Here is a 19,926-nt window from a genome sequence, read left to right on the forward strand (position 1 = left end):
CAGGACTATCATTGGGCAAGATCTGAAAACCAATCGTGCTGGTGTGACACCATCTCTCTGCCACTTGGGGAAAAACTACTACTTGACCTATACCTCAAACCTGGAGTTTTGTATATTATATTAATCTCGCCAAGCACTCCAGGTTCCTCCTGCAGTCCAAAGACATCCATGAGTTTAGGTTAACCGGGGGTCCTAAATTAACCATAGAACGTGAGAGTGAATTATTTTATCTATATCTCTGCATTACCCTGGGACAGGCTGACAGATTGTCCAAGGTGTACCCTGCCTCTTGCTTCGTGACAACTAATATAATCTAGAGCACCCTGAAATGATTAGAAAATCAATGGACATAATTCATACTGGTCTATTTCTGAAAATGCTGATCTACTGGATTTTCCTACACAACCATTTCTAGGATTCACAGAAAATGGAATTACAGCGAGAAAATATCCAGTGAGCAGCAGGTCTCTTGGTGCAAATGTCTTGTTGATGGCAGAGAAGAATGGCCAGACTGCTTCAAGCTGATAGGATGTAATAGTAACTCAAATAACCACTCATTACAACCAAGCAGAAATGCATAAAACAATGAAGCAGATGGGCTACAGCAGCAGAAGACCACACTTGGTGCCACTTCTGTCAACTAAGAACAGGAAACTGAGCCTAAAACTCACACAGACAAAAATTAGACAACAGAAAATTGAAAAACCTTGCCTGATCTGACAAGTCTTGATTTCTGCTGCGTCAGTCAGATGGTAGGATCAAAATTTGCATGGCTCCATCCTGCAATGTTGTGGTGCAAGGTTATTAAAGTTAATTTAAAATAGGCTAAAAACTGAAACATTTTGTGACCTGGGAAAACTAACTAACTAAAATAACACATATATAGAGAAAGGAAATGTTCTTACCTTTGGTACCTGTTAATTAAGCAAAAATGTATTATTAACCTGCCTGATGACACATGATAAATGTGTTTATTGAGACTTGTGAGATGTTTACAAGACTGTTAGTCATCTGCTTTCAAAGCATTGTGTTGTTATTGGAATACCAATATCTTGCCTCAGACAATAATAACCATAAAAGACTAAAACTAACACTGAAACTAATGAAAACTAAACTAAAACTAAATCTTTTCCAACAATAAAATCTAAACTGAAACAAGAAAGTACACTCTGTAACCTAGCTGAAACTAAAATAAACAACAAAAAATTAAATAAAACTACTTAGAAAACACAAAACTTTAATAACTCTGGTGTGGGGGATATTCTCTTGGCACACTTTGAGACCCTTATCACCAACTGAGCATTGTTTAAACACCACAGCCTGCAGGAGTACTGTTCCTGACCATGCCCACCCCTTCATGACCACAGCTTACCCATCGTCTGACGCCTTCCTCCAGCAGGATAATGCACCATGTCACAAAACTCTAATCATCTCACACCAGTTTATTGAACAAATCAACAGTGACTTTTGGTTTCAAGTAGGACAACCTGCTCCTTACATTGATTTTGATGCTCTTTTTATTACCTTACTTCTACTTCAGTGTTTGTCAGAAAGCAGTGAAGACAAACTTACCCCACTTCAGTCCCACCCCCCAAAAGTCATATATCTGACAACACATGTGATTGGTCCTAAAATAGCATTAACTATGATGATGTAGGAATACCATCCCTCATTTAACTCCACCAATACAATTTTTTAAAGATTAACTTATCTAACAGCATATGAATTGATTCAAACTGGACCAGTCTTATTCAGCTAGTGTGTTAACACTATAACTTTATTTATTTCACCTCCTTTTATCTCCTATTTCCACATAGCTCGAGTCTCATGGAGATGTTTCATGACTTTTTGTTGCAAGTACAAGCAAATAGAAGAAGCATAAATAACTTATTCCAAGACGTTCCCTCTGGATTCCTTTATAAAAGCAATAAAAAATTACAAAGTATTTCTAGAAACATAAAGGAAAAAATGTCATCTAATGCAGAAATTGCCCGTCAGCCATCAAAAGAAATATGTATAAAACATGAAAGTGAATTACCATTTGCAACACTTATTCAGTAAATTAGATACTGTACAGATGGTATACTGAAAGACGCCTGAACACTGAGAGCTCAGTGTCAAGCAGAAGCCTCGCTTGAATGACAGTCAAGCATGGTGATGCTTCAGTATGTACACAGCAGATCTTTCTGGGGAGGTGCCGCAGTCTGTTATTAGCTCCTGCAGCAGCCTTTGCGCTCCTCCTGTGCCTCGCTGCTTGGCCCAAGGGGGCTGGAGAGGGTCACAGCACTGATGGAGCCACGGGTCACCTCTCTGCTGGCCACCTTCTTATGGATCGCTGGAGAAAACGGAGACGAAGAAGATTGGCAATCAACACAGACACAAGTCCAAGTGAGGGTGTGAATGCTCTTTCTGGGCACTTTTACCTGTGAGAACTTCACTGAAAGCTGCTTCAACATTGGTGGAGCCCAACGCTGATGTCTCCATGAACATCAGACCTTTCTTTTCTGAATCGCACCGGGGTTTGAAAAACAAAAAAACATTAATACAGAGCAAAATGTATTTAGCAGTGAAAACACCATTTATGAGAATTTTTGCAAAACATAGAAATAAAATCAGTCTCATATATTAGAAATATTCCAAAACAACATTAAAGAAATAACTATACAACACTACTTAACTTACCTGCAAAGTCTCTGGCCTCATCTGTGGGTACAGTCCTGAGAGTGTCCAGATCGCTTTTGTTTCCCACCAGCATGACCACAATATGAGGGTCTGCGTGGTCGTACAGCTCCTTCAGCCATCTCTCTGCGCTCTCATAGGTCAAGTGCTTGCTAATGTCATAGACCAGCAGCGCTCCAACTGCTCCCCTGTAATACCTGAGGAGGAACACACATGGGCTGGGTGTTACATTCAAACAGGAAACAATTCCTTTAAGTAGGTGTTGTGCATGAAAGAGGTGTGACCGTTAATTAAACACAGTGCAATCAGTGTTACTTAAACTGGCAAACATGTGTGAGCCAACACTGATAATCTCATAATTCCCACCTCAATTGTGTCTGTTACTCATTCGTAAATGGTGTGTGTGCTTATGTGTGTGTACCCACGCTGAGGTGATAGCTCTGTAGCGCTCCAGGCCAGCCGTGTCCCAGATTTGAGCTTTGATGGTGAGGTTATCAATCTGCACGGTCCGTGTGCTGAACTCGACACCGATGGTGGTACGGCTGTCATGGGCGAACTCATTCTTGGTGAAGCGAGACAGAAGGTTGCTCTTTCCTACGCCAGACTCTCCGATCAAAACCACTAAACAAACACACACAACAGGTATTGAAGTGGCTCTTAATCCTTTATTTGATTAAAAAACTAGATACCAATAACACTGAGTATTAGAACAAATCAAGGATAAACCTATCTCATGGTAACTTGCTGAAACATATTCTTTTATATCCAGACTTTCTGTCACCCTCAAAAGATACTAGACACTATGACACCACACAGACGTGGCACATCTCCCCTGGGGCTGATTTCACTTTGGAATGGATGGAAGTTTATTTTAATAAGGAACATGCACATGCTCATGAGGCTCTTTGTAAGATTATAACGTGTAGATTATATGTTTCTACAATAGGTCAAAGGTTAAATGGTTTACAGCCGAATGGATACAGAGCGATCACTTCCTACTTTCCCTGCTCTATTCACTTCCTTGGAAATAGCAGCAGGCAGCTACAGCCGGAGTTGTACCTGCCAGCTTCATTGTCTACAAATACGCAATAATACACAGAGAAAAAGACATTCATGTCTTCCTACACAATCACAGCTTAAGCAAACATGACTCACCTTTAAAGACAAAATTGTACGAATCATCAGACCCCATGCTGCACTCAGAGGCGAACGGTTCCTGCTTTGCTAAGTAAATATCCTGAAGGCACTTTAAATATTAGCTCCCAAAGTAGAGTTTAAAAAAGAAAGAAAAACAGAAAGAAAGAAAAAAAATCCAGCCTCAGTCCTGAGTCTCTCTCTCCGATGTGGAGAGAGAGCAAAGGTGAAGAAAAGAATGGAAAGAAAAAAGGGAACTGGTTGAGCTGCTTGCTTCTTTATCTACGCATAGTGGGTAGCTTCAGATTGAGGGCAGGCAGTCCTGAGCTCTCATCAGCTGACACCCAAAGGAGGGGCTGGAGGGAGGAGAGCAGGTGGAACAGGTAGAACCACTGGCAGGTAGTCATGAAGCGTCTCCACCCTCTGCTGCTCTATTCACGCACTGATTCTGATCATTTGTGGTGTGACCTCACTTAAAAGGTGGTTTCTGTGTGCAAACACACGTCATCATTCCCCACCTTTCTGATCATTAAACTTGGAGTTAAGAGTGCTTTATAGTGTACTAACTATTATGTAACACACTGCTTAAACAGAATTTAATAAGCATATAGCAATAAGTCAGTTAAACTTCTGGGATATTTAACTGATCAGTTAAGTAGCAGCGGGGATTGTTATTCAGTTTCAGCTGCTTTAGTGTTGATGAGATTAACAACAGATGCACTAGAGAGGCAACAGTGACAGTTGTCCCTCATCTAGTTTTGCATTTGACAGTGTAAATATCTCTGACCGAACGATCAGAAACAGACTTCATGAGGGTGACTGAGGGTTCTCTATGGACTGCGGAGCCGGAGCCCAGCTGGCATTTAGTGTAGAAAACCAGAATTGCCAAGTACACCACTCGTGAATTGTGCTTATCACAGATCAGAGCAGGTTCACCCTGACAGACCAGCTGGAGAAGCTGTGACAAACTTTGTTTCCTGTAACAATGTTTAGCACGACCAGTTTGGTGGTGGGTCAGTGATGTTCTAGGGAGGCATATTCATGGAGGGACAAAGGCTGACTGCCATTAGGTATCAGGAGAAAGTCCTTGGACCTGCCATCTGACCCTACACTGATGCAGTGGGTCCTGGATTTCTCCTGGTGCACAATACTTGGCCTCATGTGGCGAGAGTACACAGGAAATGGGAAATGGCCTGTATTTGTATAGCACTTTTTACTAGTCCCGCCTAGGGACCCCAAAGCGCTTTACACACCCAGTCATCCACCCATTCACACACTGATGGAGGCAAGCTACAGTTGTAGCCACAGCTGCCCTGGGGCAGACTGACAGAAGCGAGGCTGCCATATCGCGCCATCGGCCCTTCTGGCCAACACCAGTAGGCGGTAGGTGAAGTCTTGCCCAAGGACACAACGACCAAGCCGGGGCTCGAACCGGCAACCTTCCAATTACAAGGCGAACTCCCAACTCTTGAGCCACGATCGCCTCTGGGATGTATGAACTGGTATCAGTGACCCCACCCACATTTTCTTGACCCAAATCCAATAAAACACCTCTTGGACATTATTATCATCATTATTATTATTATTTCAGTCCGTCTGACACCATCAGGTTGCACCTCATTCTCCAGATCATGGATGCCCAGATCTAGATCCGAGAGGAGACCATCCAGTCTCATTAGGAGCCTACCCTGACATTGCATTTGCAGTATGCATACCTGATAAACTGAAGCTTTGGTCAAATTGACTAGTCTGCCACATCTTTTTTTCACTTGTTTAAATTTAGCCACCTGTAGGCTAATAATTACTATTTCCTTTAAAATATCTGGCATCCTTTCATTCCTAACCAATTACCCAGTCTATATCAATGTAGATATCAAGCATTTCCTTTTTTTTTCTTCATAGATCTGATGTGTTCAAAATGTTCCTTTACGTTTTTTTAAAGTATATTTTAATTATCGTGATTAGCAGAACACAGCTACAATCGATCCTATATGAATACAAACCAGGAAACACAGTTCAGGCTCACACAGTAATTCATAACTCAGCACTCTAAGAAGATAGCGTGTTATTGTTATAGTGACATGTTTGTCTACAATATTTGAATCAATAGAAAAGATAAAAATAATATACAGTAAGTTCATTTTTGACAAGACATTTCCTTACAAATAGTGAAAATATTGATTTTAACTGACTAAATTAATATCAGAGATGAAAACACTTCCTGGAACTTTTAAGCATCATTAATAGTAATCTGTGTACTTTTCTGCAAGCTTCCAAGGTATTTAAAATTAAAATATTTAAAATATCATCCAATTAGTGGTACCAAACTAAAACCTTAAAGGATGGCCAACTGTGTTTAAAAACAAAAAAAATAAAAAAACCCTCCAAAAGTAGATTTAATCTTACAGATTTCAACATTTCACATTTAACAAAAAAACAGAAACAAAGTTCAATGACTTCATACAAATTAACTTTCATAATCAACTGACACATGTGTGGGCTGTTTTTAAATCATGTTTTATTTTTTTAGTACAGTACTGTTAAAAGTTAGTTCCAACATGTTCAATTCGGAGATGGATTTTCTTTTTTTCCAGCTGAGGTCAACAGACAAAGCAAAGCTATAGCAGCAGTTGCCAAGGTTACCACAACTACATTGCTGAGAATTTCAAAAGGAAAAAAATAAAATAAAACAACCTAGGCTTGATTTGAGAAATTTATGATGCCACTGTACCAGAGTTGTTTGTAAAGCCATTCCATCGTTCATTTTTCGTTAATCATTTGATTTCCATTTTATTTTGATGAGACAAATCACCTCTAGGTACTAACTGCACCTTGAAAGAGAAATTAAAATGAAGAATAAGATTAAAACGAAAGGAAAACTTGTTTCATTCTTATTCATTCTAACTGCGCCCTCTGCTTCAGAGACGCTGCGATGTGATATCTGATTATGGCTAAAGTTCTGGATGGTGCGTGAAATTTTCTTAGTTGGGGCAGGGTCCTCAATAACCCACTGAGTGAGGCAATTCACTGATGATAGGGCAGTGGAAGACAGCAGGCACAGCAATGGTGCCTCAGTGGGGAAAAGCCACTGCACCTGTGAGTGGGCACTTTTATCTTGAATGACGTATTATGTCATGTTATTAAGAGCTTGCAATAAATAGTGAAAGCTGTTGGGGAACGACAGCCATTTAAGTAGAATCTTTAGAACAAGGAAAGGAGGAAATAAGGTGGATCATCTGCGTGGACAAGCTACCTTCCTGCTAACACTCAGGTTTGCCACCTGTAATCAGAAAATCTTCATTTATCAATTTGCTAGTTAAATACCAGCAAACCTCACAGTAGCCATGTAGGAAAAAGAGCCAGATGCCAATCACATCACGTGGGTTCAATTTGTATCATGAAAATGTTAACCTGTAGCACTCTACTCCAGTTTTACATGAAGAAAACAATATATAGTGAAAATGGTAGGGAATCCCTTTCCAGGAGAGATTTTCACTCTTATTCTCTGCACCAGAATACCCTTTACGGTAAGAGTGGTTCAGTCCAACTCTACGGCAGCACTCTTGACAGAGATCTGGTTGGATGGTGGCAAAGAGTGAAAGTATGGGAAATGGGGCATGATCTGAGAACAGATGTAGAGTGAAGGTCTTATAGATCCTGCCCACGTTCGTTCCGTTAAGTTGGGGACAATACACTGAAATTTATTTTGGTTCTCTGTAGATGCTGGGTGTTTTTGTGAGTTAGGTATGTATGCGCATGTCTGTGTATCACTAGGTACTGTATGTCTTTACGAGGGCTGTGAGCCCAGAAGTCTCTCGATTGCAGCATTGATGTCTCCTCCAGTAGCTATGAGCGCCTGCAGGTTGGCCTCGCGGTTGATGAAGCCCATAGCATTAAGCTGGTCCAGCTGGGACTGGAACCGAACCTCTGGGGTCTGGGTCTACAACGACAAAATGAGATGCGAGACAAATTATACTAGTACCATACTGTGACCATGTCCATTCCCCCCCCTTTTTTTCTGTAAAGCAGTCATTTCATCTGAGAGCACACATGTTCACAAATTGTACAGTATTGTGCAAAAGTCTTGAGCCACCATTTCTTTATATTTTGCTTAGCCACTTTTCTGTCCTTTTAAAAAGCGTCCTCAAGAAGGCTTTTTGAAGGCCTTTCAATGTTTTTCTTTGGCTGATTTTCCACTCATTTCAGTCCAGTCCTTTTACCTGACCATTTTCACAGGAATGTTATTTGACCACTTAACACAGGCTGATAAATCATCCACCCAAAGATAACAACCTAACTCAAGTGTTCCACCTAGTTATGTTTATGTATGTGACTAGAGAGCTAGAGACCAGTGAAACAAAGCAGCACTTGATGACAAAAAAGTTCAGGATATCCTCAACTCATCACACTATTGCTGTCATTTGCCAGAAGTACGCTTCAGCGACTCATCACCACGCTGTGGACACCTTTTACAAAGTTTATTCGTTATTCATTTCTAAGTGTTGACATTATTCAAATATTTTAAAGTGTAGTGTGTACCCCAGTGCTCACTGTACCTATGATTACACACTTGAATTAAGAGGGGTAAGAAAAATTGAATTCAGTTAACTGCAATTTGCAATCTACTGACATCTAGTGATATTTTACAGACTTTACCTTTAAGACAAAGGAAAAACTCCAGCAAAGACCTGACACAGGACCAGCAAGGTACATCTGGTCCTTCAGTGGATCGCTCACTTATATGGTCTAAACGGAAGGCGGCTGTCAAGAAGCCATTTCATAAGGAGGACAAACAGTGAGAAAAGGCTGAGGTATGTCAAAATCCAGTGTGAGATGATCTTGACAGAGGATGGAACAAAAGGCAGCAAACATCCATAGAAGAGCTTTAAATGTCCTTCAAGAAGCCTAGAGATCTATTCCCGAAGACATGACAAAACAGCTGCCTAAGAGAGTTCAGACTATGTTGAAGAATAAAGATAGTGAACCCAAATGTTGACTTTAAACCTTGTTAAAACTGAAAAAAAATCTCAGTTTTTATACTTTTCCATGTTTCAATAAAACACTGGAACTATGTCCTATTTTACCACCAAAATATAAAAAGAAATGTGGCTCAAGACACAGTACTGTAATTCCTATGCATGTGTACCGTTGCGCTTCCGCCTCCACCTCCTCCTCCAGCAAACATCTGGAGCATCTGATGCATCAGCTGCTGCTGGGCAATGTTTGTTCCAGCACTGCTGGGTGAGGATGCAGGGTTCTCTGTGGGCATGGCCCCTCCTGTGGGTATTCCAGGAATTCCACCTGGCATCAAACTAGGATGAAAGAAAAATTAACAGCAGAGAGTATATCCACCTCAAAAATGAACGATGTTTAAATGTGTGTTAGCATACCTGGGCATGAGGCCTGGTGCTTCTGTCTGCAGTGTCTGTAGGCCCTGCTGGATCTGCATCAGAGCTTGCATGGCCCGTGGATTGGTCATCACTGACAGAGCTTCTGGGTTCTGCATCTGCAACCCAACAGTTCATTGAAATTGTCACAGGATTAGCAGTCTAAATTGTGTGAGCGTTACAGCTGTTTTCACACATGCACTGCAGGTTTGTTCAGCTGACAGAGGTGCATTGGACAACCTAAAAGTCAGACTCAAAGGAGCTTGCAAAGAAAAGCGTCTGGACTTCTTGTTGCTTGAAGACGTTTCACCTCTCATCCGAGAAGCTTCTTCAGTTCTAAGGTCAAATGGTGGGGAGTCCCAGATTTAAACCCAGTGGGAGTAACCCCCCACAGAGGGACAAAAGGACCCCTGATGATCCTCTAATCGCCTGAGCCAAGGTGTGAAAATGGGTGTGGGTCCCAATCAGCCAGAGTTTCGGGTGAGCTCTTTGTGAAACCTGGCCCCACCTTATCATGCGAATTCCTGAGGTCAGATGGCCCAGGATGTGAGTGGGCGTTCAGGCGTCTGGGGAGGGAACTCAAAGCTGGATTATAGATGGCAGACAGTTGGTGTCGTAAACCACTGCCTCTGTTCAAAGATGGTCGCTCACAGTGGACATAGATGTAGCTCAGGCGATTAGAGGATCATCAGGGGGTCCTTTTGTTCCTCTGTGGGGGGATATTCTCCCACTAGGTTTAAATCTGGGACTCCCCACCATTTGACCTTAGAACTGAAGAAGCTTCTCGGATGACAGGTGAAATGTCTTCAAGCAACTTAAAGAAGTCCAGACGCTTTTCTTTGCAAGCCCCTTTGACTACGATGACCTGGATGACTGAGAACCTTCACAGACTAAAAGTCAGACGCAATTACATCAAACATTTTCCAGCTACCTAGTACAAAGTTCATGCTATGTCAAATGGTGCTGCTGTGTCAGCACCACAGGTAATATTCTGCTACATTTACTGTTAGCAAATATTTCCTGCATGCTAGGTCCAGTAGTTCCCTCAAGTGAACCCTGTGAAGTACTGCCAATAGTTTGAAAGCTGACACTTTGCTGTAAATTTGTGACATGTTGTGTGGTACATGTGAGAAAGAAGAACAGTAGAAACTGTATTGATGCAATTATCCAAAAACTGACTCAAGTGGGAAAGCGACTCAACTAACAAATAACGACTATTCAGGAGATTCTTCTAATATTCAGATTTCAGTTTTATTTAAAGAACCTGGGACATTTGCCAGCACTGCTCTAAGTGAGCGCAGCAGCACCTGTGAGGGAGCCGTTTGTGTGCTGTTGTCTTGTGGTTTGGTTGCCCAGATGGAGTCTGTTAACTATGAAACCGACAGTCACTTCCACCCTTCTGGGTGATCATTTGATATACTACTGCCAAATTCACTTCTAATTAAAAATGAAACACGTAATTTCCTCATATTTCAATGTGTTTAATGTATTTTAACTTCTAAATCAGGTATTAAATAGATATTATTTAATGATATAATTCATCATGTACCCTCGGCAGATACATAGACTGAGGCTCATTATGCCACCCTGCAGATCTAATCAGCTCCATTCTTTGTTACAGTCTTTTATAGAAAACATGCAAATCTAGAACTGCGGTACTAAACTAAACAAATATGCTGTACCTGCTGCAGAAAGATAGGCAGCTGAGCTCTGAACTGTTCCTGCAGTTGTTGGTTTCCAGCAAACAAGGGGTTATTCATCAAAACCTGGTAGAGAAAAAGGGAAATACAGTCAAGCAAAATGATCATTCCACATCAGGCTATGCTGCTTACTCACTAAAATAATAGAAAGATTTAAGTAAATTCATTTTAGCACCTCACCACAGCTTTCAAACTGATGCTGTAACCTAATCAATATGTCTTTAGTATCACTCAGCAGCACTTTATCATGAAGCTGCTCTGGTCTAAATATGAGCTTAAAAGACAATCTCTGTATTGTCTTAATGCCAGTGGCTAACCTGATACTGACAGTACATTTAAACCGAGTTGTTCATTATGATCCACTTGTCTATGTATAAACATGTGCACCTGTCTGATGCACATTCTGAACAGAAAAATATTTTAATCTAATTGTTTTCTGCATGGCTGTGCATTATATGTATGTTTAAATGTGTGTGTGTATCCATCTTTAAGCTTACCTGGGAGGCCAACTCTGGGTTTTGAGCCAGTGACTGCATCATGCTGCGCATGTAGGGAGCAGACAGCATGTTCTGCATCAGCTGAGGGTTTTCAGAGATCTGCTGCAGTAGACTCTGCATGCCTGGGCTGTTAAACATGCCTACAATAAAAAGAAAACAATAGAAAATATAGACAAGAAATTCAAAAAAAAAGTAATGTATACATAATTCACTACATCAAAGTATTATTTACAAATAAATAATTTGATAGTTAGATAATATTAAATTTAAGGAATTCAGGCTCGCTCTGGCTTACCATTTCCCAGACTGCCAGGATTGATGCCCAGAGGGTTCGACACACTTGGGGTGGTGCCTGCGGTGGTACTACTGCTCCCCGTGCTGCCCCCTCCACTTTCAGAAGGGTTAGAAGAAGTTGGTGGCCCCCATGGATTTGGTAGGGGCTCTCGGTTCTCTGTCCGTGATGGCTGGGCACCAGACTCGGAGCTCCCTCCCAGAGCTGAGAATGGGTTGCTACCAAACTACAAGGAGGCACATTTGGAAACACAACTGTCAGAATACTACTAGCTATGCAATGCTGACAAAAAAGAGACAACAAATACTACAGAATGAGTGAGAAGTTCAACAAGCACCAACAGTGCACAAAAACAAAACATTTGTCAGCAAGTATTCCTCACAGATACCTGTTCTCTGGCAGCGCTAAACATGGGCTCCTGGATGTCTGTGTACATCCTCCGCAAAGCATTGTATCCTCCTGGGATGCTCTCCAAGTTGCTCAAAGCCCGGTCCTGGTTGCGCATCATTTCTTGCATCATGGCTGGGTTCCTGGCCAGCTCCATGGTCTGTGAGGTGTTATAAGAACAGGAAAGGAAACAACTGAATCAAGGTATCATTTTAAACAGAGCTTGTAAAATCATTTAAAAAAAAGGCAGATAATATAGTGGGAATCTAATATTGTGCTACCTGAATGACACATTCAGCCCTTCTTAGTTCTGTTTACCTGTCTCATAAGCTCAGGGTTGTTGAGCATGTGGGAGATCTCAGGGTTGCGTTCCATCAACTGTTGCATCTGAGGATTAGCCATAATCATCTGTCTCATCAAGTCTGGGTTTGACATCATGTTCTGCACCAGCGGGTTCTCCATAATTTGAGAAAGCATCTCTGGATTGGACATAAGCTGCCTCTGCATCTGCTGCTGCAGCTCCATGAAGTTAGCCGAGCCCATGCCCAGTCCAGCTAGACCACCCAGGTCACCGAAGCCAGCTGAAGGAGGAAAGATTGGAGAGTGCTGGTTAAACACACCGCATTTCTCAAACAGTGAAAGGTGTTTGCCTGTATAAAATTACACAAAGTTGCACTTACTCAGTATGTTGGGCGTCTGTGTGGGTGGTGGGGCTGAGCCAGTAGAACCTGTTGTGGTTGAGGGGTTGGTGCCTGGATTTGAAGTGGAGGTACTGCCTGCTTGGGTGGATGTTGAGCTAGAGGCTGATGTGCTACCACCATCTGCCGCCCTACAGAGATGATTTTTTGGGGGGGAAAAGACAAACTTAGTAATGCTGTGAACGCCTTGTGCTTTGAAGAGAAACATGAATCCAAATGCACAAAAAAGACTGAACTGTAAATCTAATGAATCCTTTTTGAAGACAGACACGAAGCATTTGGTTGAATCAGCATGTTTGTTGACTTACTTGTGTGCTGTTTTTATGACCAAGTGCACTGTCAGGCCATCTTTGATGCCATGTTGGCTGAGGCTGTCGCCATCTTTTAAGATTTTCCCTGCAAAAATCAGAACCAGCTGGTCCTGTTTGGCTTTGAATCGCCTCGAGATCTCTTCTTTAAACTAAAAGACAAGAAAAAAGTAAAAACATAAGAAGTGAACCAGAAAATGTCTTACAAAAAGAGAAGAGATGGAGACAGAAACTGGAAATGAAAATTACAATATAAAGGAAGAGATGATTACTCACGTGACATGCTGCTATTATCTGGTTCTGTTTTGATGCAAACCTCTGGCATTACAGATGCCATTTCTAAATATCCCATTATCTGGGACCATGCACTCTAAATCTATCAGATTACCACTAGTCTTTCAACACTTTGTGAAAATTACATTGATAAAGTACACTTTTGATGAGTATTTTAAGGACAAAGGAAAAAGAAATCACTAGCACCCTATAATCGGCCTTCCTGACTGCAATCAGCCCTTTAGAAAATCAGAATGGTCAATGTCTACCTGTTACTTTTCATCAACTTTACTCTGTTTGATAAAACATGAAAAGCTTTAAGACCGCTTTCTGTAAAAGAAGAATTTAAAAAAGGAATCAGTACCATGGTTTAATAATGGCCCAGAATTGTTGACTACTATCGTTTCGTTCACAGGGGCCTAGCAACCTCTGTGTAAAAGCAGCACAGAATCTACACAAGTAAATACGCATGATTATACAATGCAACTTAAACAATTTAATACTTATACATGTAACCTGGTCATTGCACTAAATGTTATGTACACCAAACAAACACAGGCCCGTGTGCATGAACAGATTAAAGAACATGGCTAGCATGTATGAACAGTGAAACCACAACCATTCAGTGGCAACGCAGCCATAACAAACACATCTGAAGAAATTATCCTTTTATTGTGATTAAAAAGACTGCGTTATGCTTTCAGTGCCCCACGTCGCCAAGCCAACAGTAACACTGAGAAACTGTATATTCCCAAGAAAGCCCAATGACTCAGGGGCAGCACTGAGAATGTTCTAGAGGGAAAGCAAAGTTTAGCTTTCGCTAAAGCCGTCGGGCTGAAACAGAAAATTAAAGTATGTTGTAAATCCGAAACCCCTGTCGTGGTTACATCAACTATCGGTTATATCGGTTCCTACTTGTGGTAGTGGCATAACTAAAGCGTCAGCTGACACTTGTTTGGCTACATAGTTAGCTAATGGCTCTGCTAGCAAGTTGGCTGGCTAACTTGCTAAGTGCTAACACTTAGCAGGCTAACCGGTTCGCAATTTCATCTATTGTGTGGTCATATTCCTCGATTGGATGTCACCAACGTTAATATCACCGAACATTTGTTACCCTAAGCGGCAACATTTCCGCTACACACAGCCCCTTTAATTTCACAAAGCCCCTGGTTGCCGGCTAGAGTGACGACAAATGCTAACAGGGCTAGCTCGTTAGCTTCCTAGCTGAACTTGTGGGCAGAGGCATGACGTTAGAGGCGCAGCAGCTAGCTCCCCACCAGCAAAACCCAACCAACCTGAGTAACAGAGGCATCTTCTGCGATGGCGATTTCTTCTTTGTCTTTAGGAGTTTTCACTGTGACCTTTATAATAGTTCCCTCGGAGGCTTCAGGTTTATTATTGTTGTTATTACCAGGATCTGCGGCGCCTTGGTCAGCCATCTTTACTCCGCCGATGGAACAGCTCGGGTCTTGGCGTCGGCTTCCGGATCATGAGAGGTCAAAACCTCTTTCCAGAACGAATTTCACAAGCTCCCGTATGTACGCTGTCTCTGCCTGGTCATCATTGGTCATCACATGTATCACCAGAGGAAACGGATGTTTCACACGTGTGATTAACATCCCCACCCCCCAAATAAACAAAATCGGAAATGATTTTCTAAAACATGTCTGCACTATAATCAGGCTTTTGGCAGCACATCGGGTATCTTACATACATTCTTTATTTTAGACCGGCGTATTCTTATTTATTTATTTAGGTATTAGGTGAGAGATAAGCCACCCAAGCTTTCATACATTTATCGATTTTCTCTATTCAAACTTTACAAAAACAAAACAAAATTTATTTAAACTTAAAGCATGTAGAAACAAAACGTTCTGTTTTTAAAAGTACAGTGCTGAGCCATATTCGTCCATGGAAATACAATATATACGGAAAAAAACAAACTTTGTAAATAGGAAAAGTAATAGTAAACAAATCAAGTGAAGGTCCAGATGCATCTCTCAGGTTCTGTATCAGGGCTTTACTGGATTTTTTCCTGTCCCTTAAGGACGTGACTTTCATCCATCATCTGCTGTGTTTTCAGCAGTTTAGCTCTTTGGTAATCAACTTTTTATTGCAAAACTGCTGTCTTATGCCGATCAAATTGTGTCATCTTTGGCCCTTTTCACGGATTCAGCTATAGAAATGTAAAACAATCATGTGTTTTTGTGATAGCCTGTGCCTAAAATAATATGTAAGGTATCTATTAAGTGTAGACAAAACAGCGATTACTCTCGTGAGTTTAGGTGCCTCTTTAAGCTTTAATGATTCATAGGTCAGTGTTAGGTGGCTTAAAAAATGGCCAGGCACTATGGCTGGACTGAAAATGAGAGAAAAAACCATCAACGTTCAAAGAATAAGTTAGAAAGGCCTCCAGAAAGCCTGTAGAATTATTGCTCAAGACCACTTATAAATTTACAGGAAGGTCTGGCTCTCTGGAAGCAAAATATAAAGACACGATAGGGTGATCGATACTTTTGCACAGTACTATAGGTTTTTGTTAATTAATTAACCCTTGTGATGAACCTTTATGCAGTGTTTTTTATTTATTTATTTTAGGTAAAGTCCTTTAACATTTCCTTTATCTGTTGGTTTAGTGTTTTGTCTATTAAGGATATGAACTCTGTCAGCAGTATTGTTAACACCTGCTTCAAAGTCACAGGGGCCAAGCAGAGACATCTGTGCTCACTCTTTGGGAAATCAGATAATGAAGCAGGCAATAAAAATTATTAACATATTTTTCATCTGATTTCAGGAAGTTCCTCCTAGGTCACCATTTCTGTGTACCCCAGAGTGGATCAAATGTATACTTTAAATCCTTCACTCCCGCGGCTATTAGATTACTCAACACTGACAGGGTCCATTTAGATTATTTTTTTCTATGATTGTTCATTTTTAGATACTTGTCCTGTTTATTTATTTTATGTTTAATGTATTTATTTTAATTCTTTTCCCATGACCTCATTCTTTGTTGATCTCTGCCTTGACATGCAACAGTGTTTGTGTTTAAGGACTAGGTTGTGTGAGCAGGTTGTGTCCGTAAGATGCAAACAAATAGTCCTTTTTTGGCATTAATAAAGTGATCTGAATCTCAATCGACTAAGCATAGATGATTTTCATGTATGTACCCCTTTTCCAATATACATGTAACTGTATCTAGAAAAAGTGGACAGATTTTCTAAAAAGCATCATAGGTTCGTCATAGGTAGGTTTAGGATAAGGGTGTGTGGGTGTGATAAGGTTTATAGTGAGAGTACAGAAATTCCCTACGTCAGTGAGTATTTTCACAGTGACCAAACATCCAAGTGTGTGGTGTGTTTTTTCCTATTTCATTTTGTGAACCATATAAGTTGTTTTTAAAATGTTTCAGACTAGTTAAAAATCTCCTTTATAACCTTGTCTGCAGGGTAGAGCTCGTGATCTGAACATATACTGTATCAGGTTTAAATTGTGACAGAGATACGGCTTGTATAGAGCGCTGCCTCTATATGTGTCTGTACATGCTGCCACAGGGGGTAAGAGCTGAAAGAAAAGTGTTTGCTTCAGCATGTTGCATTGACACTGACAGTCCTGCATACCTATGCACATCCCCAGTTCTAGAGCAAGCCATTTACAAACAAACAAAACCCCCCAAAAGGAACACCCCTTCTCTAAGGGCACACGAATGCCAGAGACTGCGCACACACACACGCACAAACACACACACACGCACACGCGTGTCATTTGCACCGTGGCCCCTGTGGTGTTTCATTCAAGTGTATCTCACTAAGCGAGACTCATGGCAGCAAAAGATTTTGCTTTCCTCAACAAAAAATCAGAGGGGACAACTTTACAGTTGTAGTATTGTCTCTGACTCTCTCGCTCTCTTTCCAGCCTGCTCTCTCTTCTCCCCCTCTGCCTGTTCGTATTTACTCTATCTACCTCTGGAAGGCGGGCAGTAGAGAAAGGTGCATTTCCAGAAACGAGGTAAGGGATCAGATTTAACTGCTATTTTTGAGTGTTTATCCTCCAGTGTCACGTTTGCGTTCATGGTCACTTACTGCTGAAGAAGAACCGGCGTAACATGAGAAACAAACTGCGGCATCACACAGAGTAGCTGTTACACATATTTTGCTTGTTCAAGTCACAGTAATGTTTCCTCTAAAGAACAGGTAATGTTAACTGCTAATCAAATGCTGGATTTCTGTAAAAGACAGCTAAAAATGTGATTGTTCTAAGATTGTATATAGAGTAATATTTTCAATCAGATTCATGTTGTTCCAGTGTACTTGTTGTGGATTGGTTGGCTTTATGTGCTGTTTTCAAACTGGGCTAAAAAATTCATAATTAGCTCCCTTTCCCCTTTTTTTCCTGTCGCCTTTGTGTAGTTTTGGGATAATTTGAATGATCGTGAACATTTAATTTTCTGTTTAACGTATTTTAGGTTGGGTAATGTTCTACTATCACATATGCACAGAGCAAAGGCAGAAACACACTGCAGGTGTTTGTTTCAGCTGTGACATATTTAACCTTTTCTTTGCAGGTTTTGATCAAACGGGCTTTTACAGTGTAAGAAAAATGTCTATCGTTTTCTGTTTTTACAGGTGCTCTACAGCGGCCCCATTATCTCTGCTCAAAATGTACAGCTTCATGGGAGGGGGTCTGTTCTGTGCCATAGTGGGTAATATCCTGTTAGTGGTCTCCACTGCCACGGACTACTGGATGCAGTATCGACTCTCTGGAAATTATGCCCACCAGGGTCTCTGGAGGTACTGCATGTCCAACAAGTGCTACATGCAGACCGACAGCATAGGTAAGAGATCCAGGGTGTCTTCAGCCCATTGGACCACCACAGTATTTGTAACAAATCAAAGGAGTGTGTACATTTATATGTCTGTTTTTCATTTTTGGATATTGACATGGCTGTGAAATAAAATCAATTGAATTTCTTTGGCTCAACAATCAAAACAATCCTGTCATACATGCCTTGTTCATTTCTGTCTGTTTTCACCCAGCTTACTGGAATGCCACCAGGGCCTTCATGATCCTTTCAGGGATGTCGTGCTTTGCAGGCATCATTGCTGGCATCATGTCCTTTGCGCACTTTTCCTCCTTTGAAAGGTTCAACCGCTCCTTTGCCGCAGGAATCATGTTTTTCGTCTCAAGTGAGTTGTCTTTCTTTTGAGTCGGCAAAAACACACCAACAGAAACAGTAATAATGGCACTAGAATCACTGACATGTGCATCCCAATCGCCCTCTCAGCTTTCTTTGTTCTCCTGGCGATGGCCATCTACACTGGGGTGACAATCAACTTCCTGGGAAAGCGATTCGGTGACTGGCGTTTCTCTTGGTCATATATACTCGGCTGGGTGGCGATGCTCATGACCTTCTTTGCAGGTGAGAAAGGACATCCAGTTGCAAAAGTCAATAACTGCTTAAGTTACCATTAAATACCTAAAATCCGACCATTTGAATATATTTGATGATCAAAGCCTCATCTCGGCCTGTTGCAGGTATTTTCTACATATGTGCCTACAGAATGTGTGAATGCAGGAGAGGAACCGGACCACGCTAGAGCGAGACAGGCAGCTTGTTTGAGAAAATAAAGACATGCTGCCTCTTCGAATACACGAAAGGCAGAAAGGTGGCCTTGACTGATCTACTGAAGAGATTATGTCTTATACCGATGCTGGAGGTCTTTGATGGTCTGTTTAGCATGTTTTTAAAAAGTCACTGCAGTACAGACTTTCTTTTAGTCACAGTAACAATATAGAGGACAAACGAAACTAATAAAGCTATAACATGACTGATGCTGTTTTTACTAGTGTAATTTGTTACTGGCTTAAGTTTTGTGTGGAAATCTCACCAGGAGATGGCAGCACTAAAACACCACGGAAGTCCTATCTTAGTCAGATTTGATGAGGAATGTAGGGCCACTATATTAAACATCAAATCAGGGATTAAATACCTGGTAAGGTTGTCGTTTTTGTAGATCAGATTTTTATACAGTCACTCCTTTAACTTTCAGCACCGCAGACTAATGGAAATACTTTTTATTAATAAGCAAACTCTACTGGAGGAATGTATGTAATGCAAAAATATTAATCCACAAAGCAAAGAACAGCACATCAAACCTCTGTGGGGAATATTCTTGTCTCGGGGTTCCCCCTGAAGCTATCAGATTCAATACAGCTGACAAAGATTTCCCCAAAGTAATAGAAAAATATATGATCTTTTTTGGGCTGTTGTTTAAAGGCAGAGCTTTGCCTTTGATTTTTGACATCCCCTTAAGGCTTGACAGCTCATGGAAAACTAGAGGGAGATTGTTTGTGTTTGTGTGTCAAACAGGCTACAAACAGCAGAATAGATTTTGAGAGGAACGCCAAGCTCCCAGACCGGGGCACACATCAGGGCAGGGTCCACAGCAAGCGATTGTTTTACTGCCTTTATCTTTACTAACTGCTTCCGTCTTTTTCTTGGTACTCATCCACTTCTCGAATCAGCTGAAAGGAAGAGAGCAGGAGCTGTTCAGGTAATGAATGCTTGGCTACT

General features: G+C 41.2%; 3 protein-coding genes across 4 annotated transcripts; 1 reads left to right on the plus strand and 2 right to left on the minus strand.

Annotated features, from left to right (window-relative positions):
* Window positions 1–1,747: 1,747 nt before the first annotated feature.
* Window positions 1,748–4,106, minus strand: LOC146549362 (ras-related protein Rab-25-like). Its single transcript, XM_085262368.1, has 5 exons — window positions 3,835–4,106; window positions 3,105–3,300; window positions 2,683–2,876; window positions 2,424–2,504; window positions 1,748–2,335 (listed from the first exon to the last, which is right to left on the minus strand). Exons 1-5 carry the CDS (start codon window positions 3,869–3,871, stop codon window positions 2,211–2,213), a joined length of 633 nt encoding a protein of 210 aa, XP_085118494.1. The 5' UTR covers window positions 3,872–4,106; the 3' UTR covers window positions 1,748–2,210.
* Window positions 4,107–6,309: 2,203 nt separating this feature from the next.
* On the minus strand, window positions 6,310–14,906 carry ubqln4 (ubiquilin 4). Its single transcript, XM_085262457.1, has 11 exons — window positions 14,651–14,906; window positions 13,083–13,234; window positions 12,757–12,905; window positions 12,395–12,657; window positions 12,078–12,236; window positions 11,693–11,915; window positions 11,398–11,537; window positions 10,883–10,966; window positions 9,204–9,319; window positions 8,960–9,125; window positions 6,310–7,753 (listed from the first exon to the last, which is right to left on the minus strand). The coding sequence occupies exons 1-11, from the start codon at window positions 14,792–14,794 to the stop codon at window positions 7,601–7,603; spliced, it is 1,749 nt and encodes a 582-aa protein (XP_085118583.1). The 5' UTR covers window positions 14,795–14,906; the 3' UTR covers window positions 6,310–7,600.
* Window positions 14,907–17,207: 2,301 nt separating this feature from the next.
* LOC146549364 (lens fiber membrane intrinsic protein-like) lies at window positions 17,208–19,180 on the plus strand. Of its 2 annotated transcripts, none has more exons than XM_085262014.1 (5): window positions 17,208–17,360; window positions 17,978–18,186; window positions 18,389–18,538; window positions 18,637–18,771; window positions 18,888–19,180. In XM_085262014.1, the coding sequence occupies exons 2-5, from the start codon at window positions 18,012–18,014 to the stop codon at window positions 18,947–18,949; spliced, it is 522 nt and encodes a 173-aa protein (XP_085118140.1). In that variant the 5' UTR covers window positions 17,208–17,360; window positions 17,978–18,011; the 3' UTR covers window positions 18,950–19,180. The 2 variants fall into 2 exon arrangements, with proteins under 2 accessions (XP_085118140.1, XP_085118139.1); XM_085262013.1 differs by lacking the exon at window positions 17,208–17,360 and adding an exon at window positions 17,412–17,545.
* Window positions 19,181–19,926: the final 746 nt, after the last annotated feature.

The sequence above is a fragment of the Mchenga conophoros genome, linkage group LG22, assembly GCF_057382185.1.
Source record: "Mchenga conophoros isolate Kocher_MC1m ecotype Shallow Benthic linkage group LG22, M_conophoros_male_GT1.1, whole genome shotgun sequence".
In the NCBI taxonomy this organism is placed as follows: Eukaryota; Metazoa; Chordata; class Actinopteri; order Cichliformes; family Cichlidae; genus Mchenga; species Mchenga conophoros.

Bases quoted from the DNA above. Each gene is read 5' to 3' on its own strand.
- LOC146549364 (XM_085262013.1), top strand. From the start codon at position 17,526: ATGTTTCCTCTAAAGAACAG. The intron at 18,187-18,388 runs GTAAGAGATCCA...GTTTTCACCCAG, and splicing joins CATGCAGACCGACAGCATAG to CTTACTGGAATGCCACCAGG. The intron at 18,539-18,636 runs GTGAGTTGTCTT...TCGCCCTCTCAG, and splicing joins AATCATGTTTTTCGTCTCAA to CTTTCTTTGTTCTCCTGGCG.
- LOC146549362 (XM_085262368.1), bottom strand. From the start codon at position 3,871: ATGGGGTCTGATGATTCGTACAATTTTGTCTTTAAAG. The intron at 3,301-3,834 runs GTGAGTCATGTT...GTGTTTGTTTAG, and splicing joins GTACAATTTTGTCTTTAAAG to TGGTTTTGATCGGAGAGTCT. The intron at 2,877-3,104 runs GTGGGTACACAC...GTTCCTCCTCAG, and splicing joins TACAGAGCTATCACCTCAGC to GTATTACAGGGGAGCAGTTG.
- ubqln4 (XM_085262457.1), bottom strand. From the start codon at position 14,794: ATGGCTGACCAAGGCGCCGCAGATCCTGGTAATAACAACAATAATAAA. The intron at 12,658-12,756 runs GTAAGTGCAACT...TTCCTCCTTCAG, and splicing joins ACAGACGCCCAACATACTGA to CTGGCTTCGGTGACCTGGGT. The intron at 11,916-12,077 runs GTATCTGTGAGG...GCCTCCTTGTAG, and splicing joins TTAGCGCTGCCAGAGAACAG to TTTGGTAGCAACCCATTCTC.